This window comes from Populus trichocarpa, chromosome 15, assembly GCF_000002775.5.
Source record: "Populus trichocarpa isolate Nisqually-1 chromosome 15, P.trichocarpa_v4.1, whole genome shotgun sequence".
NCBI lineage: Eukaryota > Viridiplantae > Streptophyta > Magnoliopsida > Malpighiales > Salicaceae > Populus > Populus trichocarpa.
The window spans coordinates 1,828,278-1,846,102 of NC_037299.2; the positions used below are offsets into that span (position 1 = coordinate 1,828,278).

Sequence of the window (17,825 nt, forward strand, 5' to 3'; positions counted from 1 at the left end):
GTAATTTATATTTATATTCATAATTATAATTTTTAATCTTGATATTAGGGCTCCAAAGAGAGAAGATGGCAAAGTCAATTTAATTGAAAAAGTTATTTATAACTTTATGTTTTTCTTTTCATCTAGATATCATAAAATAAAGAGTTTTAAAGTCAAAGGTTACCCAATATATTTATTATGAAAAGGACCCACTTATTTAAAAATAAAAATAGTCCACCTTCCCACACTTCAACCCATATATATTTGTTTTGTGCTTAGAAAAACTTTCTCAACTTATAAACAAACAGGTGGAGGATAATAGTTGGAAGCCTTTTAGAATGAGAAGGAATGGGTTGAAGATTTCTCATTTATGTTTTGCAGACGACATGTTGTTGTTTACAGAGGCAAGTATGGATCAGCTGGAGAGAGTTACTAAATGTCTTGATACTTTTTGTGCAGCGTCGGGGCAGAAGGTTAGTAATACAAAGACAAAAGTATATTTCTCAAAAAATGTATCAGTCTCCTTGGCAGGTGATATTAGCAGGAGAAGTGGTTTTCAAATCACTAAAGATATGGGGAAGTATTTAGGGGTGCCTTTACTTCACCAAAAAGTAACTAAGAATACATATAGTTACTTATTAGACAATATGCAGAAAAAATTAGCAGGTTGGAAAGCTAGTAATCTGTCTCTGGCAGGGAAGATAACTCTCTGTAAATCTGTGCTTTCCACGATCCCTTTATATCCGATGCAAGCTGCTGTTATCCCCAAACATACGTGCTATGAGATAGAGAAAATATGCATGAGATTCATATGGGGTCAACAAGAAGGTAGAGACAAAATCCATCTTGTGAATTGGAACAAGATGTGTTGGCCGAAGGAAGAAGGCGGGATGGGGTTAAAGAAAATGAAGTCAATGAATAGAGCCTTTTTAATGAAATTGGCTTGGGGAATGATGAAGGAGAATCATCTTTGGGTAAAAGTTCTAAAGGACAAGTATATGAGCACTAGGAGAAGGGAAGGTAATCCAGTGGCAATACCGTCTGACTCAGTGTTGTGGAAGGCCATTTGTAAAGAATGGGACACGGTGAACCAGAATGCAACCTAGAATGTAGGGAATGGCAAACGGATTTTATTTTGGAGAGACAGTTGGTTGGAGAGTTATGGGCCTATCATTAATCATTTAGAGAGGGAGGTGCAGGTAGAGACTCTTGATTATACGGTGGCTGATATGGTGGACGATAGGGGCAATTGGAAATGGGATGTGTTTGCCCATCTAATTTCTATGCAAATTGTGATGAGCATTGTTGGATACACTCCACCAATGCAAGATGGAATAGACGACACGGTGGGTTGGGATCATTCTTCAAATGGAAAGCTTACAGTCCGAACTGCTTATATGGTTTTAGAGGAAAGGGGGGAGATGAATCAAGACCCTATTTGGAGGTTGATTAGAAAGTGGCAAGGCATGGAGCGTATCAAAGTGTTTCTTTGGACGGTAGCCCATAATTCTATTATGACCAATGACCTGAGATATCAGAGACATTTAACAGCTAATAGATTTTGTGATCATTGTGGTACTGAAGTGGAAACATTAACCCATGCGTTGCGCGATTGCCCTAAAGCTCGCAAAATTTGGGAGGTGTTCGTAAAGGTAGAGAATAGAGAGTTATTCTTCAGTCAAAATTGGTATGCATGGCTGGTATCAAATATGTCCGCCAGAAATAGAACTACGGATCATGGGGCTTGGTCGTTGGAATTCGGAATAGCTCTATGGTATATTTGGAAAGAAAGGTGTAATAGAGTTTTTGGAGTAGATCAGGGTAATTGGTTTAGGGCTATTCTTGCTATAAAAAGAATGGTCCGGGATACTGAGTTTACTCAAAGGCATGGTAATGATGAGGGAAGAAGCAGTAAGGAAGATACTCAGGTTGGGTGGAAATACCCACAAGAAGAGCGGATCAAGCTAAACGTGGATGGATGCAGCAAAGGAAATCCAGGAGTGGCAGGTGCTGGAGGAGTGATTAGAGACCATTTGGGAGCGTGGATAGGGGGTTTTGCAAGGAATATTGGTATTTGTTCGTCAGTTAATGCAGAGTTATGGGCGGTCTATGTTGGGCTTCAACTTGCATGGGATAGAGGGTTTAGGAAGGTGGATTTGGAATCCGATTCCAAAGTTGTAGTGGGTCTCATTAATGGGGATAGTGTGAGAGTGGACAGGAATTATAATATAATTATGCAGATTAAAGGTATGTTAGGGAGGGATTGGGAAGTAACAACTTATCATGTGTATAGGGAGGCCAATTGTGTGGCCGATTGGTTGGCAAATTATGGGCTAACTAGGGATTTATTAGACAGGGGATCAGATGTGTTAAAAGAACCATCGTTGGGGCTTTATCCCTTATTGTATTATGACCTGATTGGGTCTACTGTTACTCGTTCAATTTAGAAGGGCTTATTAGCCCCGATTATTACCAAAAAAAAAAAACACTAAATAATAATAAAAAATTGAAATGTTTTGCAAGGACCGGTCCCTGCTTGCCTTCCTTTAATTCCGCTGCTGATTGTATCACTAGATTTTCTAGGAGGTACAGTCTAGCGATTAGAATTTCTCATCCAAAACAAATTATATATGTAGGCCTTATAATGTATTTTTATATATAAAATTATTTTTGATATTAACATATTAATATGATCTAAAAAAATTAATTAATTAAAAATAAAAAAAAATTAATTTTTTTTTAAAATAATTTTACATAACAGAAATACATGGTTGAAAGAAAGGAATGAGAAAATGTATGGGCTATTGATGACTTTGAGCAAGACTGAAGCTCTTAAACACTAAATATTATTCTTTTTAAATGTCCAAAGAAATTTAGAGAAGCAGTGTTTTTGCCACGTGGAGATTTGTAGAACCCGGTAGCATCTTCTACTTTTCATCAACACTCAAATCAATATCCATGACCATTTTTTCATTCTAGCTCCCTCAAGTTTTTAATCCTTCCTCTGTTTTGGTCAATAAATCTTATTTTTTTATTTTATTTTTCTGGTATGATGTTTAAATTATACCACTACTTGTAATACATGAGAGATACGACAAAAGAGTGAGAAATAAAATAAAAAGTTTGAATTTTTTATTTTATTTTCTCTCTTTCCTTTCCTTTGTGTTTATGGAAGTATTATTAGTTACACTTTAAGTATTATATAATAATAAAAAATAAAAGAAATTATATCCATCGACCTTGATTTATACAATTAATGACTTAATTTTAAATTTTCTTACAGTGCTTTTTATATTATATATAGGAAAGTTGTGAAGTGAATGGATATTCAAAGTTAAATTACCCACCAAATTCTCATCGCTCTCAATTATTACTTCCATACCCACTTCGATATTATCTTTTTTTGTGATCATGCTGCAGATAAAGCACGACAAGTCGTTTCATCTTCTTTATGTTCTTATTGTGCTTCTGTTGCTCATGAAACTTGCACCTGGGTTCATTTCTGGAGTGAAAGGGGCAACTTTCGGGTGCATAGAGAGGGAGAGACAAGCCCTTCTCAAGTTTAAAGAAGACCTTATTGATGACTTTGGTCTTCTTTCAACTTGGGGAAGTGAAGAAGAGAAGAGGGATTGCTGCAAATGGAGAGGAGTTGGATGCAACAATCGAACTGGTCATGTTACTCATCTTGATCTTCACCGGGAGAATGGCGGCAAGTATTTAACCGGTAAGATCAGTAATTCACTACTTGAGTTGCAGCATTTAAGTTATATGAATATAAGTGGAAGCAATTTTGAAAGGAATTCTTTTCCATATTTCATTGGTTCTCTAAAAAAACTAAGATACCTGGATCTCTCCTCCATTGGTGTTGATGGAACTCTTTCAAATCAGCTTTGGAATCTTTCAAGATTACAGTATCTTGATCTTAGTAATAATTATTATGTTAATTTTAAAAGTCTTGACTTCCTATCTAACCTTTTTTATCTTGAGTATCTTCACCTGAGTGGAATCAACCTCAGTCAAGCTGTTGACTGGATACAATCAGTTAACAAGCTTCCACTTTTAAAAGTCTTACGGTTAAGTAGTTGTGATCTTTCAAAAAGCAGCCCTCCCTCACTTTCTTTTACAAATTCTTCTAAATCCCTAGCTGTCATTGATCTCTCTTCAAACAATCTTGCTTCTTCAACATTCAATTGGTTGTCCAACTTTAGTAACAGCCTTGTTGATCTTGATATTAGTTCTACCGGGATTATCAGTTCTAAAAACCTCAATTGGCTTTCCTATTTTTCTTCTCTTGAATATCTTGACCTGAGTGGCAATAATCTTAGTCAGATCATTGACTGGCCGCAGGTGATTTACAATCTCCCTCGCTTACATGAATTGGGGTTTAGTTCTTGTAGTCTTTCAATTATCGGTCCTCCATCTCCTTCTCTTGTAAACTCCTCTGAATCTCTTGTTGTCGTTGATTTCTCTGCAAACCAGCTTACATCTTCAATATTTTATTGGTTGGCCAACTTCAGTAACAACCTCGTTGATCTTGACCTCTCGTATAACCAATTACAAGGTTCAATTCCAGATGCTTTCACAAACTTGACTTCTCTTAGGACTCTTGATCTATCCTATAACCAATTACAAGGTTCAATTCGAGATGCTTTCACAAACAGGACTTCTCTTAGGACTCTTGATCTATCCTCTAACCAATTACAAGGGGATTTGAGTTCATTTGGGCAGATGTGCAATTTAAATGAACTGTATGCAAGTGGAAATAATCTCACTGGAGAGCTGTCTCAGCTGTTTCAAGACTTTCATGGATGTGTGGAGAGCTCACTAGAGATTCTGCAACTAGGCGGAAATCAGCTTCAAGGTTCACTGCCAGACATCACAAGATTCACTTCCATGAGAGTGCTGGATCTCTCTCAGAATCAACTGAATGGATCTTTACCAAAACGATTTAGTCAACGTTCTGAACTTGTTTCCTTGCACTTGAATGACAACCAACTCACTGGATCACTTACGGATGTTACGATGCTTTCATCATTAAGAGAGTTGTGGATCGATAACAATCGCTTAGATGGGAATGTTTCTGAAAGTATTGGAAGCCTATCTCAGCTCGAGGAATTGCATGTTGGAGGGAATTCCCTACAAGGTGTGATGTCTGAAGCTCACTTTTCAAATCTCTCCAAATTAACGGTATTGGATTTAACTGATAACTCCCTAGCTTTGAAATTTGAGTCTAACTGGGCTCCTTCTTTTCAATTGGTTCACATATTTCTTTCGTCTTGTGATCTGGGTCCTCATTTCCCTCAATGGCTTCGAAATCAAAATAATTTCATGGAGCTAGATATTTCTGGTTCTGGAATTTCAGATACAATCCCTAATTGGTTTTGGAACTTGACCAATTCCAAGTTGGAATACTTAGACCTTTCTCACAACAAGATGAGTGGAGTTTTGCCAGATTTCTCATCAAAATATTCCAATCTCCAAAACATAGATTTGAGTTTCAACCTGTTTGAGGGTCCATTATCACTTTTTTCATCAGATACCACATCAACCTTGTTTCTCTCTAACAATAAGTTTTCAGGTCCAGCTTCTTTTCCATGTAATATTGGAAGTCGTATCTTGAAGGTCCTTGACCTTTCAAATAACCTGTTGACGGGATGGATTCCTGATTGTTTAAGGAATTTCACAAGTCTAGGTATTCTGAATTTGGCCAGCAACAACTTTTCAGGTAAAATTCCCAGCTCCATGGGATCAATGCTCAATCTTGAAACATTGAGTTTGCATAATAATAGCTTTGTTGGAGAATTACCTTTGTCTTTGAGGAATTGTAGTTCTCTAGTATTTTTAGACCTGAGCTCAAATAAGTTGCGAGGAGAAATACCAGGCTGGATAGGAGAAAGCATGCCATCTCTGGAAGTCCTATCCCTACAATCTAATGGATTCAATGGAAGCATACCGCCAAATCTTTGTCACCTGTCAAATATTCTGATCTTGGACCTATCTCTAAACAATATCTCGGGAATCATTCCAAAGTGCCTTGATAATTTCACTTCCATGGTTCAAAAAACAGAGTCAGAACATTTCCTTTCGAATAATGCTGTTCTTACTAGGTATTACAGTGGACCAGGTATCTATGGTACATATCAGAATAAGATGAGGGTTGGATGGAAAGGAAGAGAGGATGATTATGGAAACACACTAGGACTTTTGAGGATCATTAATTTTGCAAGAAATAAATTAATAGGTGAAATTCCAGAAGAAATAACAGGACTCTTACTGTTGGTTGCACTGAACTTGTCGGGAAATAATTTGACTGGAGAAATCCCTCAAAAGATTGGGCAGTTGAAACAGTTGGAATCACTTGATTTGTCAGGAAACCAATTATCAGGAGTAATTCCTATCACAATGGCTGATCTAAATTTTCTGGCTTTCTTGAACCTCTCCAACAATCACTTGTCGGGGAGGATTCCGTCAAGCACTCAGCTGCAAGGCTTTAATGCTTCACAATTTACCGGTAACCTTGCATTGTGCGGGCAGCCACTCTTACAGAAATGCCCTGGAGATGAGACGAATCAAAGTCCACCTGCTAATGATGACAACCAAGGCAAAGAAGTCGTCGCTGATGAATTCATGAAATGGTTTTGTACTGCTATGGGAATTGGTTTTAGTGTATTCTTTTGGGGAGTTTCAGGTGCTTTACTGCTAAAACGTTCCTGGAGACATGCCTATTTCCTGTTCTTGGATGAATCATGGGACTGGCTCTATGTGAAGGTAGCAGTGTGCAAGGCACGACTTCAACGAGAATTTCAGAGGCTGCACGAGCACGTTCTTGCTTAGAAGGATTGCAAGGTAATATGGTTATTCACATATCTTTTCTTTTCTTTTTATATTGAAGACTAATGGTTCATTTTATACCAGGAGGTGCAGCTGGGTGCATAACAGGTCCTCTTTGTCCAAGGAGTTCGTAGTGTTTGCTGGAGCTACATCGTCCTTTACCTTGGCAACTTCATCGTCGTCTACTACTGCAAGTTTGAAATAAGGTTGCATTGGAGAACTCTTTGTACAGCTGCTGGGTTTTATGTGAAACTATGGAAGTGATCATGTAATATATTATGGAATCTCAAAGTTGGTTTTTATATGAATTTCATTTGGAATGTTTTTGCAAATATTTAGTTCTTTACTTAACAGTGTGAAGATGGAACATATTCATTCTCCAAATCAAAAAATTATGCCAGTACTTGCTTATTTTGCTACAGAATTTAATTAAAAACACATGTAATTTACATTTTTATTTATCTGCTTTTGTTGAATTATTGGCATTAAATCAAGCAATTAGCAGGTATTGAAATTGATGTTAATTCAAGCCTATACATTTCAGAGAAATTTCTTCGAAGATTAGTTCAAAAGGTATAAATGTGTCAATGGTGATTGTTGAAAAGTATGCCCAGTCATATAAGAAAGGAAGAAGGAGAAAAAATGGGGTTGCGATGCAGCCATTGACGAGTTCCCTTTAAAAGAATTTTTAAAGGGATAAAAAGGGATAAGTGAATTCCTGTACATTGAGAAGAACAATGATGCATTCACATATTGCTTTCTTCTTTGTTTTAGTCATTTAAATATTTTTTAGTAACTTAATTTGTTTTTCATTTTGATCTTTCCATACCGAGTGTTTTTTGGATTGAATTTAATAATTTATTTTGTTAACTTAATTTATATGAATTTATGATAATGTAAAAAAAAATATTTTTAAAAGTAAGTTGATGGATACTAAAATTGACTCTAAAACAAAAATTCAGCCTCTTTTTTTTTTCCCCGCATTATAGCTAAGGCGTGTTTTGAAGAATTTTGGGCTCTCAAGTTCTAATTTTTGCAACTTCATCCATTTTTTCTAAGGCTTTTACATTTTACTTTAAAAAATTATTTTTTGTTCACATATTAGTTTTCGAGTTGTTGAAAAATAAAAAAAATAAAATTTTTTGTTAGCCAGCCATTTTTTGGTGATCAAAAACATTGTTTTTGATGTTAATGGTTTTGTTTCACAAAAAAAAAGTTTAATTGAAGTATTTTTTACTTATCTTGCAATAAAGAATAGATAGGGTCTCCAGATTTTTTTTTAAATAAACATGTAGCTGTACATACTCTCTGTCTTGAAACTTGATAGTGTTTTGAAGAGATCCGGAAACATTTATATCCCTGAAAATAACAAGTGAGGTCTTCTTGACATAGATATGGCTATCAATTGTGCTGCCATTAACAGTTATTTGGATCAATCTAAGATTGATTGTGGAAACATTATAGCCATCTTCTTAGATGGAAGTGCTGATCTTCTTAGATGTCAATTTAAGATTCAGCCTTCCAGTGAGGAAGACTTGCACTTCACATGGAAGTGCTGATCTTCTTAGATGTCAATGGAAATGACTAGAAAGTTGAAGCATCTTCTTAAAAACACTGATGACCTGAAAAATCTTTGTCTAAAAGTAAGGGATCCGCACTATCAGTAAATGGTTTTTTTCCTATGAGGTTCACTTGGAGAGCACACTAGGTAGGTAGCCCGTGCTGCACCGCGAGTCAATCTTTGTTTTGTTATAAAAAATGTCAAAAAAGATAAATATTTTTTAAAACATAAAAAAAATATAATATTTAAGTAATTGACTCGAATGAGTTTAAGAAACTCTGTTAATTTAATAATATTATTGGAAAATAAAATATCGACAACAAAACAAAGCAAAAAAAAAAAAACAATAATTCAATGCAAAAGATGCACGCTTGCCAATATTGTGAAAATAAATATTCACAATATTTCAAAAGCATCTCAATGATCTTATTTGTTAACAAAATAAAAATTAAATGAAAATAAAATAATTTCATAGAAAGAAAAAAAAAACATGAATATAAAAAAATAAGAAAAAAAAAGTCAATTACTGTTTATTTTTTAAAGCATGACCCGGGTTATAAGACTGAAAACACTATATGTGAAAAAATCATAAGGGTTGAAATCACAAAAAAAAAAAAACAACAAAAACAAATCTAACACAAAAAAATCCAACATAAAAAAATACAACAAAAATAATGAATGTTAAAATTTCAATAAAAAATAAATAAAAAGGCAACAACTTTTAAATTTGAGAGTTAAATTGTAAAAAAAAAAAAACATTAACAAAATGACAAAAATCAAAAGAATAAAGACAAAAAAAAAACAACGCACTATAAACTTGGATTGAATGGTGAAACTAAAAACAAATAAACTTTCATAAAAGATTTAAGGAAAAAAATTAAAATATAATATAAAAATTAATATATAGAATTATTCAATGTTTTTTTTTACACAAAAAAAACTCCTAGATATAAATCAAAAAACTTATGCATGCATCTAATTAAACAACTCAATAACCATTGTGTAAAGCAATGAAAAAAAATCATAAACAATAAAAACAAATTGAGAAAATTAAGCAAAAAATAAAGATCAAGATATCTAACATCGCAATATATATATAATTTACCTGGTTATATTTAATAAATTTCTCAATCAAAATAAAATTATAATAAAAATACATAAAATTTATAATAAAAACCGACACAAATATAAAATTTATTAAACAATAACTAGCCATGGATTTAATTTTGGTAGCAACGTTATGCTCCAATATCTTTATCGAAACAAGGTTAGGGTTGGATGGAAAGGAAGAGAGTATGAATATGAAAGTACTCTAGGACTTTTTAGGATCGTTAATTATTTTGCAGGAAACAAATTAATAGGGGAGATTCCAGAAGAAATAATTAACAGGACTCTTACAGTTGATTGCACTGAACTTATCAGGAAATAATTTGACTGGAGCAATCCCTCAAAATATTGGGCGGTTGAAACAGTTACAATCACTTGATTTATCTGGAAACCAATTATCAGGAGTAATTAATTCCAATGAAAATGGCTTATCTATATTCCATCAAGCACTCAGCTGCAGAGCTTTGATGCTTCGTTATTTTCTGGTAATGGCTGCCACTCAAACTAAAATGCCTAGCTCGGAGATGAGACGAATCAAGGTCCACCTGGAGGCATGCCTGTTTCCGGTTCTTGGATGAATCATGGGATTGGCTTTATGTGAAGGTAGCAGTGTGCAGGCACGGCTTCGAAGAAAATCTCAGAGCTTGTATCAGCACGTTCGTTCTTAGAAGGATTGCAAGGTAATATATTTTCTTTTTCTGTTTCTTTTTAGCACAACAATCCATGAGACTAAACCTTTTATATTGTATATATTAATGGTACGTTTTCATGCATTCTGGGTTTTCCCTTTTCATTTTATAGCAAGAGCTTCAGCTTGGTGCATAATAGGTCCTCTTTTGTCTAAGGAGTTCGTATTGTTAGTGTACGTGTTTGCTGGTGCTACATCATTCTTTACCTTGGTGTCTTCGTCGTTGTCTACTACTACAGGTTTGAAGTAAGGTTCCATTGGAGAACTCTCTGTACACCTGCGGGCTTTTATATGAAACTATGAAAATGATTATGTAATAAATTATGGAATCTCAAAGTTGGTTATTGTGATCGAATTTCTTTGGTTAGGAATGTATAATTTTGTTGCTTAACTTCGTGAAAATGTTGTCGTCACGTATGTAGTTCTTTGCTTAACAGTGTGAAGATGGAACATTTTCATTCTCCAAATTAAAAATATATATATGTAATGCCACATGCTTATCTTGCTATCTCAGTAATAAATTCGCAGTAAAGCAAACCTCCTGAGATTTGCATTTTGTTCTTTTTGTTCACAGCCGGAGCTGCCTATTGATGGTGCGAGATAGAAACTGAAACAGCAAAAACACCTCACCCACACCATGCATCATTTTATTCCATTCACTTCACTATTCTGCACATTTTCTCTCCAAAGCAAAGCTGAATTTGCTCAGAGGGGAGAGAGAAGAAAAGGAGAGAGAGAGAAAGAGTAACTGAGGACAAACTGCAGCTCTGTTTCCGACATACCAATTACCATTGAAAAGATATAAACAAGATGAACTTGATGAGACCGTAGAAGACCATCAAAAGTGCTCAAAAAAGGAAATTTCATCAAAATTGTTAAGAATAGACATAACCCGTATTTGATTTTAAAATCTAGATATCAGTTTCTTTTTAAAAAAAAAGACGTACAAAAAATAACTCTTATCCCTAAAAAAGAAGATTTTATCGAGGCTGTTAAAAGAATGGGGTGTTAGACCCATATGGCCGATAAGAATTGGGTTTGGACTCCAGGAGATTTCATTTCTTCTTGCTACAAACTTGTAGTTGTACATACTCTCTGTCTTGAAACTTATAATGTTTTGAAAAGATCCGGAAACATTTATATCCTCTGAAAATAACAAGTGAGGTCTTCTTGACATACATATGGCTATCACTTGCAGCTTAGGAAAATTGGGGGGATTGCATTGTTTAGGTGATTGGTGAAATATTGTATGTCAGTGTGCTAAGTCTATTTTGAGAATCCACTTTGAAATTTTTTGAGGTGGTTTCACTCTGCGCAGGTAGTTCCAGTTTCCATCTATGCGGGTACGCGAAGCTGCTTAGGAAAATTGGGGAAAGGACTAGAAAACCCTAATGCAACGATTCATGTGGTAAGCCAGATTTAGTTAAATGGATTCTGCTATGTGTTCGAAACCTGATAACTAGTTTCTGTTAGAACCCCAACAATCCTGAGTCCGAACGTTTTCCTCCTTCCTGTATATGTGCTGCTTAAACTAGACGGCTTGACTTGCAATTTAAAGTGTTTCGCAGATGGAAACAATAAATGCAATTAAAAAGAAATTAACAAAGTGGGACAAGAAAATCCAAGAAATAGATTCAGCTTCCATAGAAAATGAAATAAAAAAGATCGAGATGGCTATAATGTCTCCACCCAGACCATAAGTTGATGCGGGAGAGAATGTCTATCAAATAAAGGAAAGAGAAAACGTGTGGGCTATTGATGACCATGACCAAGACTTGAAGCTCTTAATAATTTCCATTAAGGAAGACATGCACTTCATATGCAGAGGGTGATGGTGTTTGAGAGTATAGTTGTCATTCCTTTTCAAATAATTTTTGGTACTGAAATGTATTAAAATGATTTTTTAAAAAAAAATTATTTTTGAGATCAACACGTCAAAACGATCCAAAACATACCAAAAAAATTAATTTTATGCAAAATAAAATAAATTTTTTTAGAAACGCGATTTGCAAGGCGTTCCCAAACGAACACTGTGCTGATCTTCCTATATGTCAATGGAAATGACTAGGAAGCTGAGGCATCTTCTTAGACAAAATAATCTTGAAAAGTCTTTGTCTAAAAGTATGGGGTACTCACAATTAAAGGATGATTAGTAGTATAGTAGATGTTTTTTTTGTTTAGAAATGTTTAAAAATAATAATTTTTTATTTTTAAAAAATTATTTTTGATATTAATATATTAAAATAATCTAAAAATATCAAAGAAAAATTAATTTGAAGTGATGAAAAACATTTTAATTTTTTTGAAATAATTTTTTTTAGAGAAACAATAAATGGTTTTTGCCTATAAATTAAGGTTATAGACCACATAATAAGATAAATAAGATATTTGAACCATTAAAATTATTTTTTTCACGTGATATCTTAACCCGTTGTCTTAAACAAATAATAATAATAATAAAGAATTTTTGTTTATCCCAAAAGCTCATCCCAATTTTTCATTTTCCTTTAGCCTCTCTCATCTCATTCTTGCAATTGTACCTTTCAATGTCCATCAAATCTCAATCCATTGATTTCCTTCACCAATCTCTTATGAAGCCGACATGCTGGATGAAGAACACCATCACTTTGTCCACATGTTTTTTTTTCTCCTAAAATTACTAATATGCTAAAGGAGACTTGTAGAGCATGGTAGCATCTTCTACTTTTCATCAACACTCAATATCCATGATCATTTTTTCAGGGTATATTTCGTAGTGTGGTTGTGGTTGTGGTTGCTTTTCAAATAACTTTTTATACTGAAATGCATGCCAATGATGTTTTTTTATTTTTTAAAAATTATTTTTGACATCAATATATCAAAACGATCCAAAACATACAAAACATATTAAATTTTAGCAAAAAAAAAAAATTAAATTTTTTGAAAACGTGGTTTGCACCGCGTTCCCAAACGGTTTCTCAGTCTAGCTCCCTCAAGTTTTTAATCCTTTCTGCTTTGGTCAATAAATCTTTTTTTTTTCCTGTTATGATGTTTAAATTATACCATTACTTGTAATATATGAGGGATATACACAAATAATAAAGACAGAAGAGTGAGAATTAAAAAGAAATTAAGTGAAAACTTTCTTACTGATTCTCTCTCTTTTCTTTGTGTTTATGAAGTATTATTAATTATAAAATTAAAATATATATATATCTATCCATCTAATCATATACATCAACCTTGACTGAATTTTATGAACATTTCCCGCGGAGATATTGCACACCAAACTGTTGGGGAAGAGCACAGATAATTTTAATTTTTTAAAAAAATATTTTTGAAACTCAAATAAATATATTGAAATAAATTTTTTTTATGGAACAGCATAATAAGATAAATAAAGTATCTAAACCATTGAAATAAATTTTTCCAAATGATATCTTCTTAAATACTAATCACTTGAAAAGTCTTTGCTTAAAAGTAATGGGCACCCACTATCAAAATAAAAAAGAAATATATCAAAATAAAAAAGAAATTTAGAAAAAACAGCAAATAGTTTTTGCCTATGAGGTTAAGGCTATGGACCACATAATTAAATAAATAAGGCATCTAAACCATTGAAATTATTTATTCCACATGGCATCTTCTTAAACACACAGAAGACTTGAAAAGTCTTTGCCCAAAAGTATGGGTCACGCACAATTCCTTCTAGGATGTTTAACAATATAATAAAAATTATTTTTTAAAATATATTTTTTATAGAAATATATTAAAATAATATTTTTTTTATTTTTTAAAAATTATTTTTAATATTCGTATATTAAAATGATTTAAAAGCACAAAGAAAAAAAATTAATTAAAATTAAGAAAATTTTTTAAAAATACTTTTAAAACACAAAAATAAATATATTCAAATAAAACAAATTAAAAAAATAGTAAATGGTTTTTGGTTTTTTCCACACGACATCTTCTTTAAACACATTGAATAATTCGAAAGTCTTTGCCCAAAAATATGGGGCACACACAGGATGTTTAATAGCGTAGTAGAGATTATTTGTTAAAATATTTTTTTATTTAGAAATGTATTAAAATAATATTTTTTAAATTTTTAAAAAAATTATTTTTGATATTGTTACATTAAAATGAGCTAAAAGCACAAAGAAAAAATTAATTTAAAGCAAAGAAAAAAAATTTAAATTTTTTTAAAAATATTTTTAAAACACAAAAATAAATATATTAAAATAAAAAAAATAGAGAAACAATATATATTTTTTGGTTTTTTCCACGTGACATCTTCTTTAAACACATTGAATAATTCGAAAGTCTTTGCCCAAAAATATGGGGCACGCACGGGATGTTTAATAGCGTAGTAGAGATTATTTGTTAAAATATTTTTTTTATTTAGAAATGTATTAAAATAATATTTTTTTAATTTTAAAAAATTTATTTTTGATATTGTTACATTAAAATTAAAATGATCTAAAAGCACAAAGAAAAAATTAATTTAAAGTAAAGAAAAAAAATTTAATTTTTTTTTAAAATATTTTTAAAACACAAAAACAAATATATTAAAATAAAATTAATTAGAAAAACAGTATGTACTTTTTTTGTTTTTTCCACGTGACATCTCTTTAAACACACTAGACTTGAAAAGTCTATGTCCAAAAGAATGGGGCACACATAATTCTAGGATGTTTAACAGTGTAGTGAAAATTATTTTTTAAAATATTTTTTGTTTAAAAATATATTAAAATAATATTTTTTTTATGTTTTAAAATTTATTTTTGATATTAGTATATTAAAATGATCTAAAAACACAAAGAAAAAAAATAAATTTAAAGCAAAGAAAAAAAATTTAATTTCTCTAAATATACTTTTAAAAGATAAAAACAAATATATCCAAATAAAAAAAATTTAGGGAAACATTAAATTGTTTTTGGTTTTTTCAACGTGACATCTTCTTAAACACACCGAAGACTTCAAAAGTCTGCCCAAAAGTATTGAGCACGAAGTTTGACTGTAGTTGAGTTTTTTTGTAATGTTTTTATTTAAAAATATATTAAAATAATATTTTTTTATTTTTAAAAATTAATTTTAACATTAACATATTAAAATAATTTGAAAGCAAAAAAAAATTAATTTAAAATAAAATTTTTTTTTAAAAAATACTTTTGAAACTCAAAAATAAATATATCCAAATAATTTTTTTTTATGGAAACAACATATTAAATTAAATAAGGCATCTGAACTATTAAAATTAATTTTTCCACGTGATATTAGTTGGAATTTTTTTTTTTATCGTTATCTCTCTTTCCTTTGTGTTTATGAAGTATTATTAGTTACACTTTAAGTATTATAAAATAATAAAAAATAAAAGAAATTATATCCATCGACCTTGACTTATATATCCAATATAATGACTTAATTTTAAATTTTCTTATTGTTATCTTGAAGAAAAAGAAAAAAGAGAATACAAGTCAACTTAAAATTTATTTAAAAAGGTAATGATTTCTCAGAAATCAGAATTACAAGAACCCAACAAAAATGCTTTTTTTGCTTCATTTTCATAGCGATAATAATGCCCAAAAACTATGTTTTAATTATTGTGCTTGTATTGTTGCACATCCCTTTTCCTGGATTCATTACAGGGGCAACAGGGGGGGAAATTGGGTGCATTGAGCGGGAGAGACAAGCACTTCTTAAGTTTAAAGAAGATATTATTGATGAAGATGGTGTTCTTTCTTCTTGGGGGGGTGAAGAAGAGAAAAGAGATTGCTGCAAGTGGAGAGGAGTTGGCTGTGACAACATAACTGGTCATGTTACTTCACTTAATCTTCATTCCTCACCTTTGTATGAGCATCATTTTACGCCTCTAACAGGCAAGGTTAGTAATTCATTACTTGAGTTGCAGCATTTGAATTACTTGGACCTGAGTTTGAATAATCTTGATGAGAGTATCATGGATTTCATTGGCTCCCTAAGCAGCCTAAGATACCTGAACCTCTCCTACAACCTTTTCACTGTAACTATCCCATATCACCTCAAGAACCTCTCAAGATTGCAGTCTCTTGATCTCAGCTATAGTTTTGATGCCAGTGTTGAAAATCTTGGCTGGCTTTCTCATCTTTCTTCTTTGGAGCATCTTGATTTGAGTGGTTCCGACCTGAGCAAGGTAAATGACTGGCTGCAAGTGGTCACAAACCTCCCTCGCCTAAAAGACTTGCGATTAAATCAGTGTAGTCTTACGGATATAATTCCTTCACCTCTTTCTTTCATGAACTCTTCTAAATTTCTTGCTGTACTCCATCTCTCTAATAACAATCTTTCTTCTGCAATATACCCCTGGCTGTATAACTTAAGTAACAGCCTTGCTGACCTTGACCTTTCTGGTAACCAGTTACAAGGTTTGGTTCCAGATGGCTTCAGAAAGATGAGTGCTCTTACAAATCTTGTTCTATCCCGTAATCAGCTTGAAGGTGGCATTCCAAGATCTCTTGGGGAGATGTGCAGCTTGCATACGCTAGATTTGTGCCACAACAATCTCACCGGGGAGCTTTCTGATCTCACTCGGAACTTATATGGACGCACAGAGAGCTCGCTGGAGATTTTAAGATTATGCCAGAATCAGCTCCGTGGTTCATTGACTGATATTGCTAGATTTTCTTCCTTGAGAGAATTAGATATCTCGAATAATCAACTGAATGGGTCTATACTAGAAAGTATTGGATTCCTTTCCAAGCTTGACTATTTCGATGTTTCTTTTAATTCTTTGCAAGGTTTGGTGTCTGGCGGACATTTTTCTAATCTCTCCAAATTAAAGCACTTGGATTTGTCTTATAATTCCTTAGTTTTGAGATTCAAATCCGATTGGGACCCTGCTTTTCAATTGAAAAACATTCATCTTAGTTCATGCCACTTGGGGCCTTGTTTCCCAAAATGGCTGCGAACTCAGATAAAAGTCCGTTTGCTAGATATCTCCAGTGCTAGTATTTCAGATACCGTCCCTAATTGGTTTTGGAACCTACTGCCTAAGTTGGCTTTCTTAAACATATCTCACAACTTGATGAGGGGAACACTGCCAGATTTTTCATCAGTAGATGCAGTTGATGATACATTCCCTGGGTTTGATTTGAGTTTTAATCGGTTTGAGGGTCTACTGCCAGCTTTTCCTTTTAACACAGCCTCATTGATTCTTTCTAACAATTTGTTTTCAGGGCCAATTTCTCTTATATGCAATATTGTAGGCAAGGCTTTGAGCTTCCTTGATCTGTCAAACAATCTGTTAACCGGACAACTTCCAAATTGTTTCATGAATTGGAGCACACTCGTTGTTCTGAATTTGGCTAACAACAATTTGTCAGGTGAAATTCCAAGCTCTGTTGGATCATTGTTTTCCCTTCAAACATTGAGTTTAAACAAAAATAGCCTCTATGGAGAATTGCCTATGTCTTTAAAAAACTGTAGCATGTTGAAATTCTTGGACCTTAGTAGAAACCAATTATCCGGAGAAATACCAGCTTGGATAGGAGAAAGCCTCTCATCTTTGATGTTCCTTTCCCTTAAATCTAATGAATTCATTGGAAGCATCCCACTACATCTTTGTCAGCTAACAAATCTTAGGATCTTGGACCTCTCCCAAAACACCATCTCTGGAGCCATACCAAAGTGTCTCAACAATCT

At 32.9% G+C, this 17,825-nt stretch overlaps 2 protein-coding genes across 27 annotated transcripts in view; both read left to right on the forward strand.

Annotated features, from left to right (window-relative positions):
• Positions 1-17,825, forward strand: part of LOC18105660 (probable pre-mRNA-splicing factor ATP-dependent RNA helicase DEAH5) — a 51,709-nt gene that overhangs the window by 6,476 nt on the left and 27,408 nt on the right. The window lies entirely within an intron of this gene.
• Positions 3,710-17,825, forward strand: part of LOC112324384 (receptor-like protein EIX2) — a 70,463-nt gene continuing 56,347 nt past the window's right edge. For 14 of the 26 annotated variants that reach the window (XR_008057386.1, XR_008057388.1, XR_008057383.1 and 11 more), the window contains exon 1: positions 3,710-6,747. Coding sequence is in view for 16 of the 26 variants with exons in the window: in XM_052447335.1 (XP_052303295.1) it covers positions 3,748-6,747 (3,000 nt within the window). In the remaining 10 variants the exon portion in view is untranslated. Of the gene's footprint in view, positions 7,222-15,637; positions 16,318-16,542; positions 17,507-17,825 lie in introns of those variants that run through there. The other 12 variants (XM_052447345.1, XM_052447344.1, XM_052447347.1 and 9 more) reach the window with 6 other exon arrangements.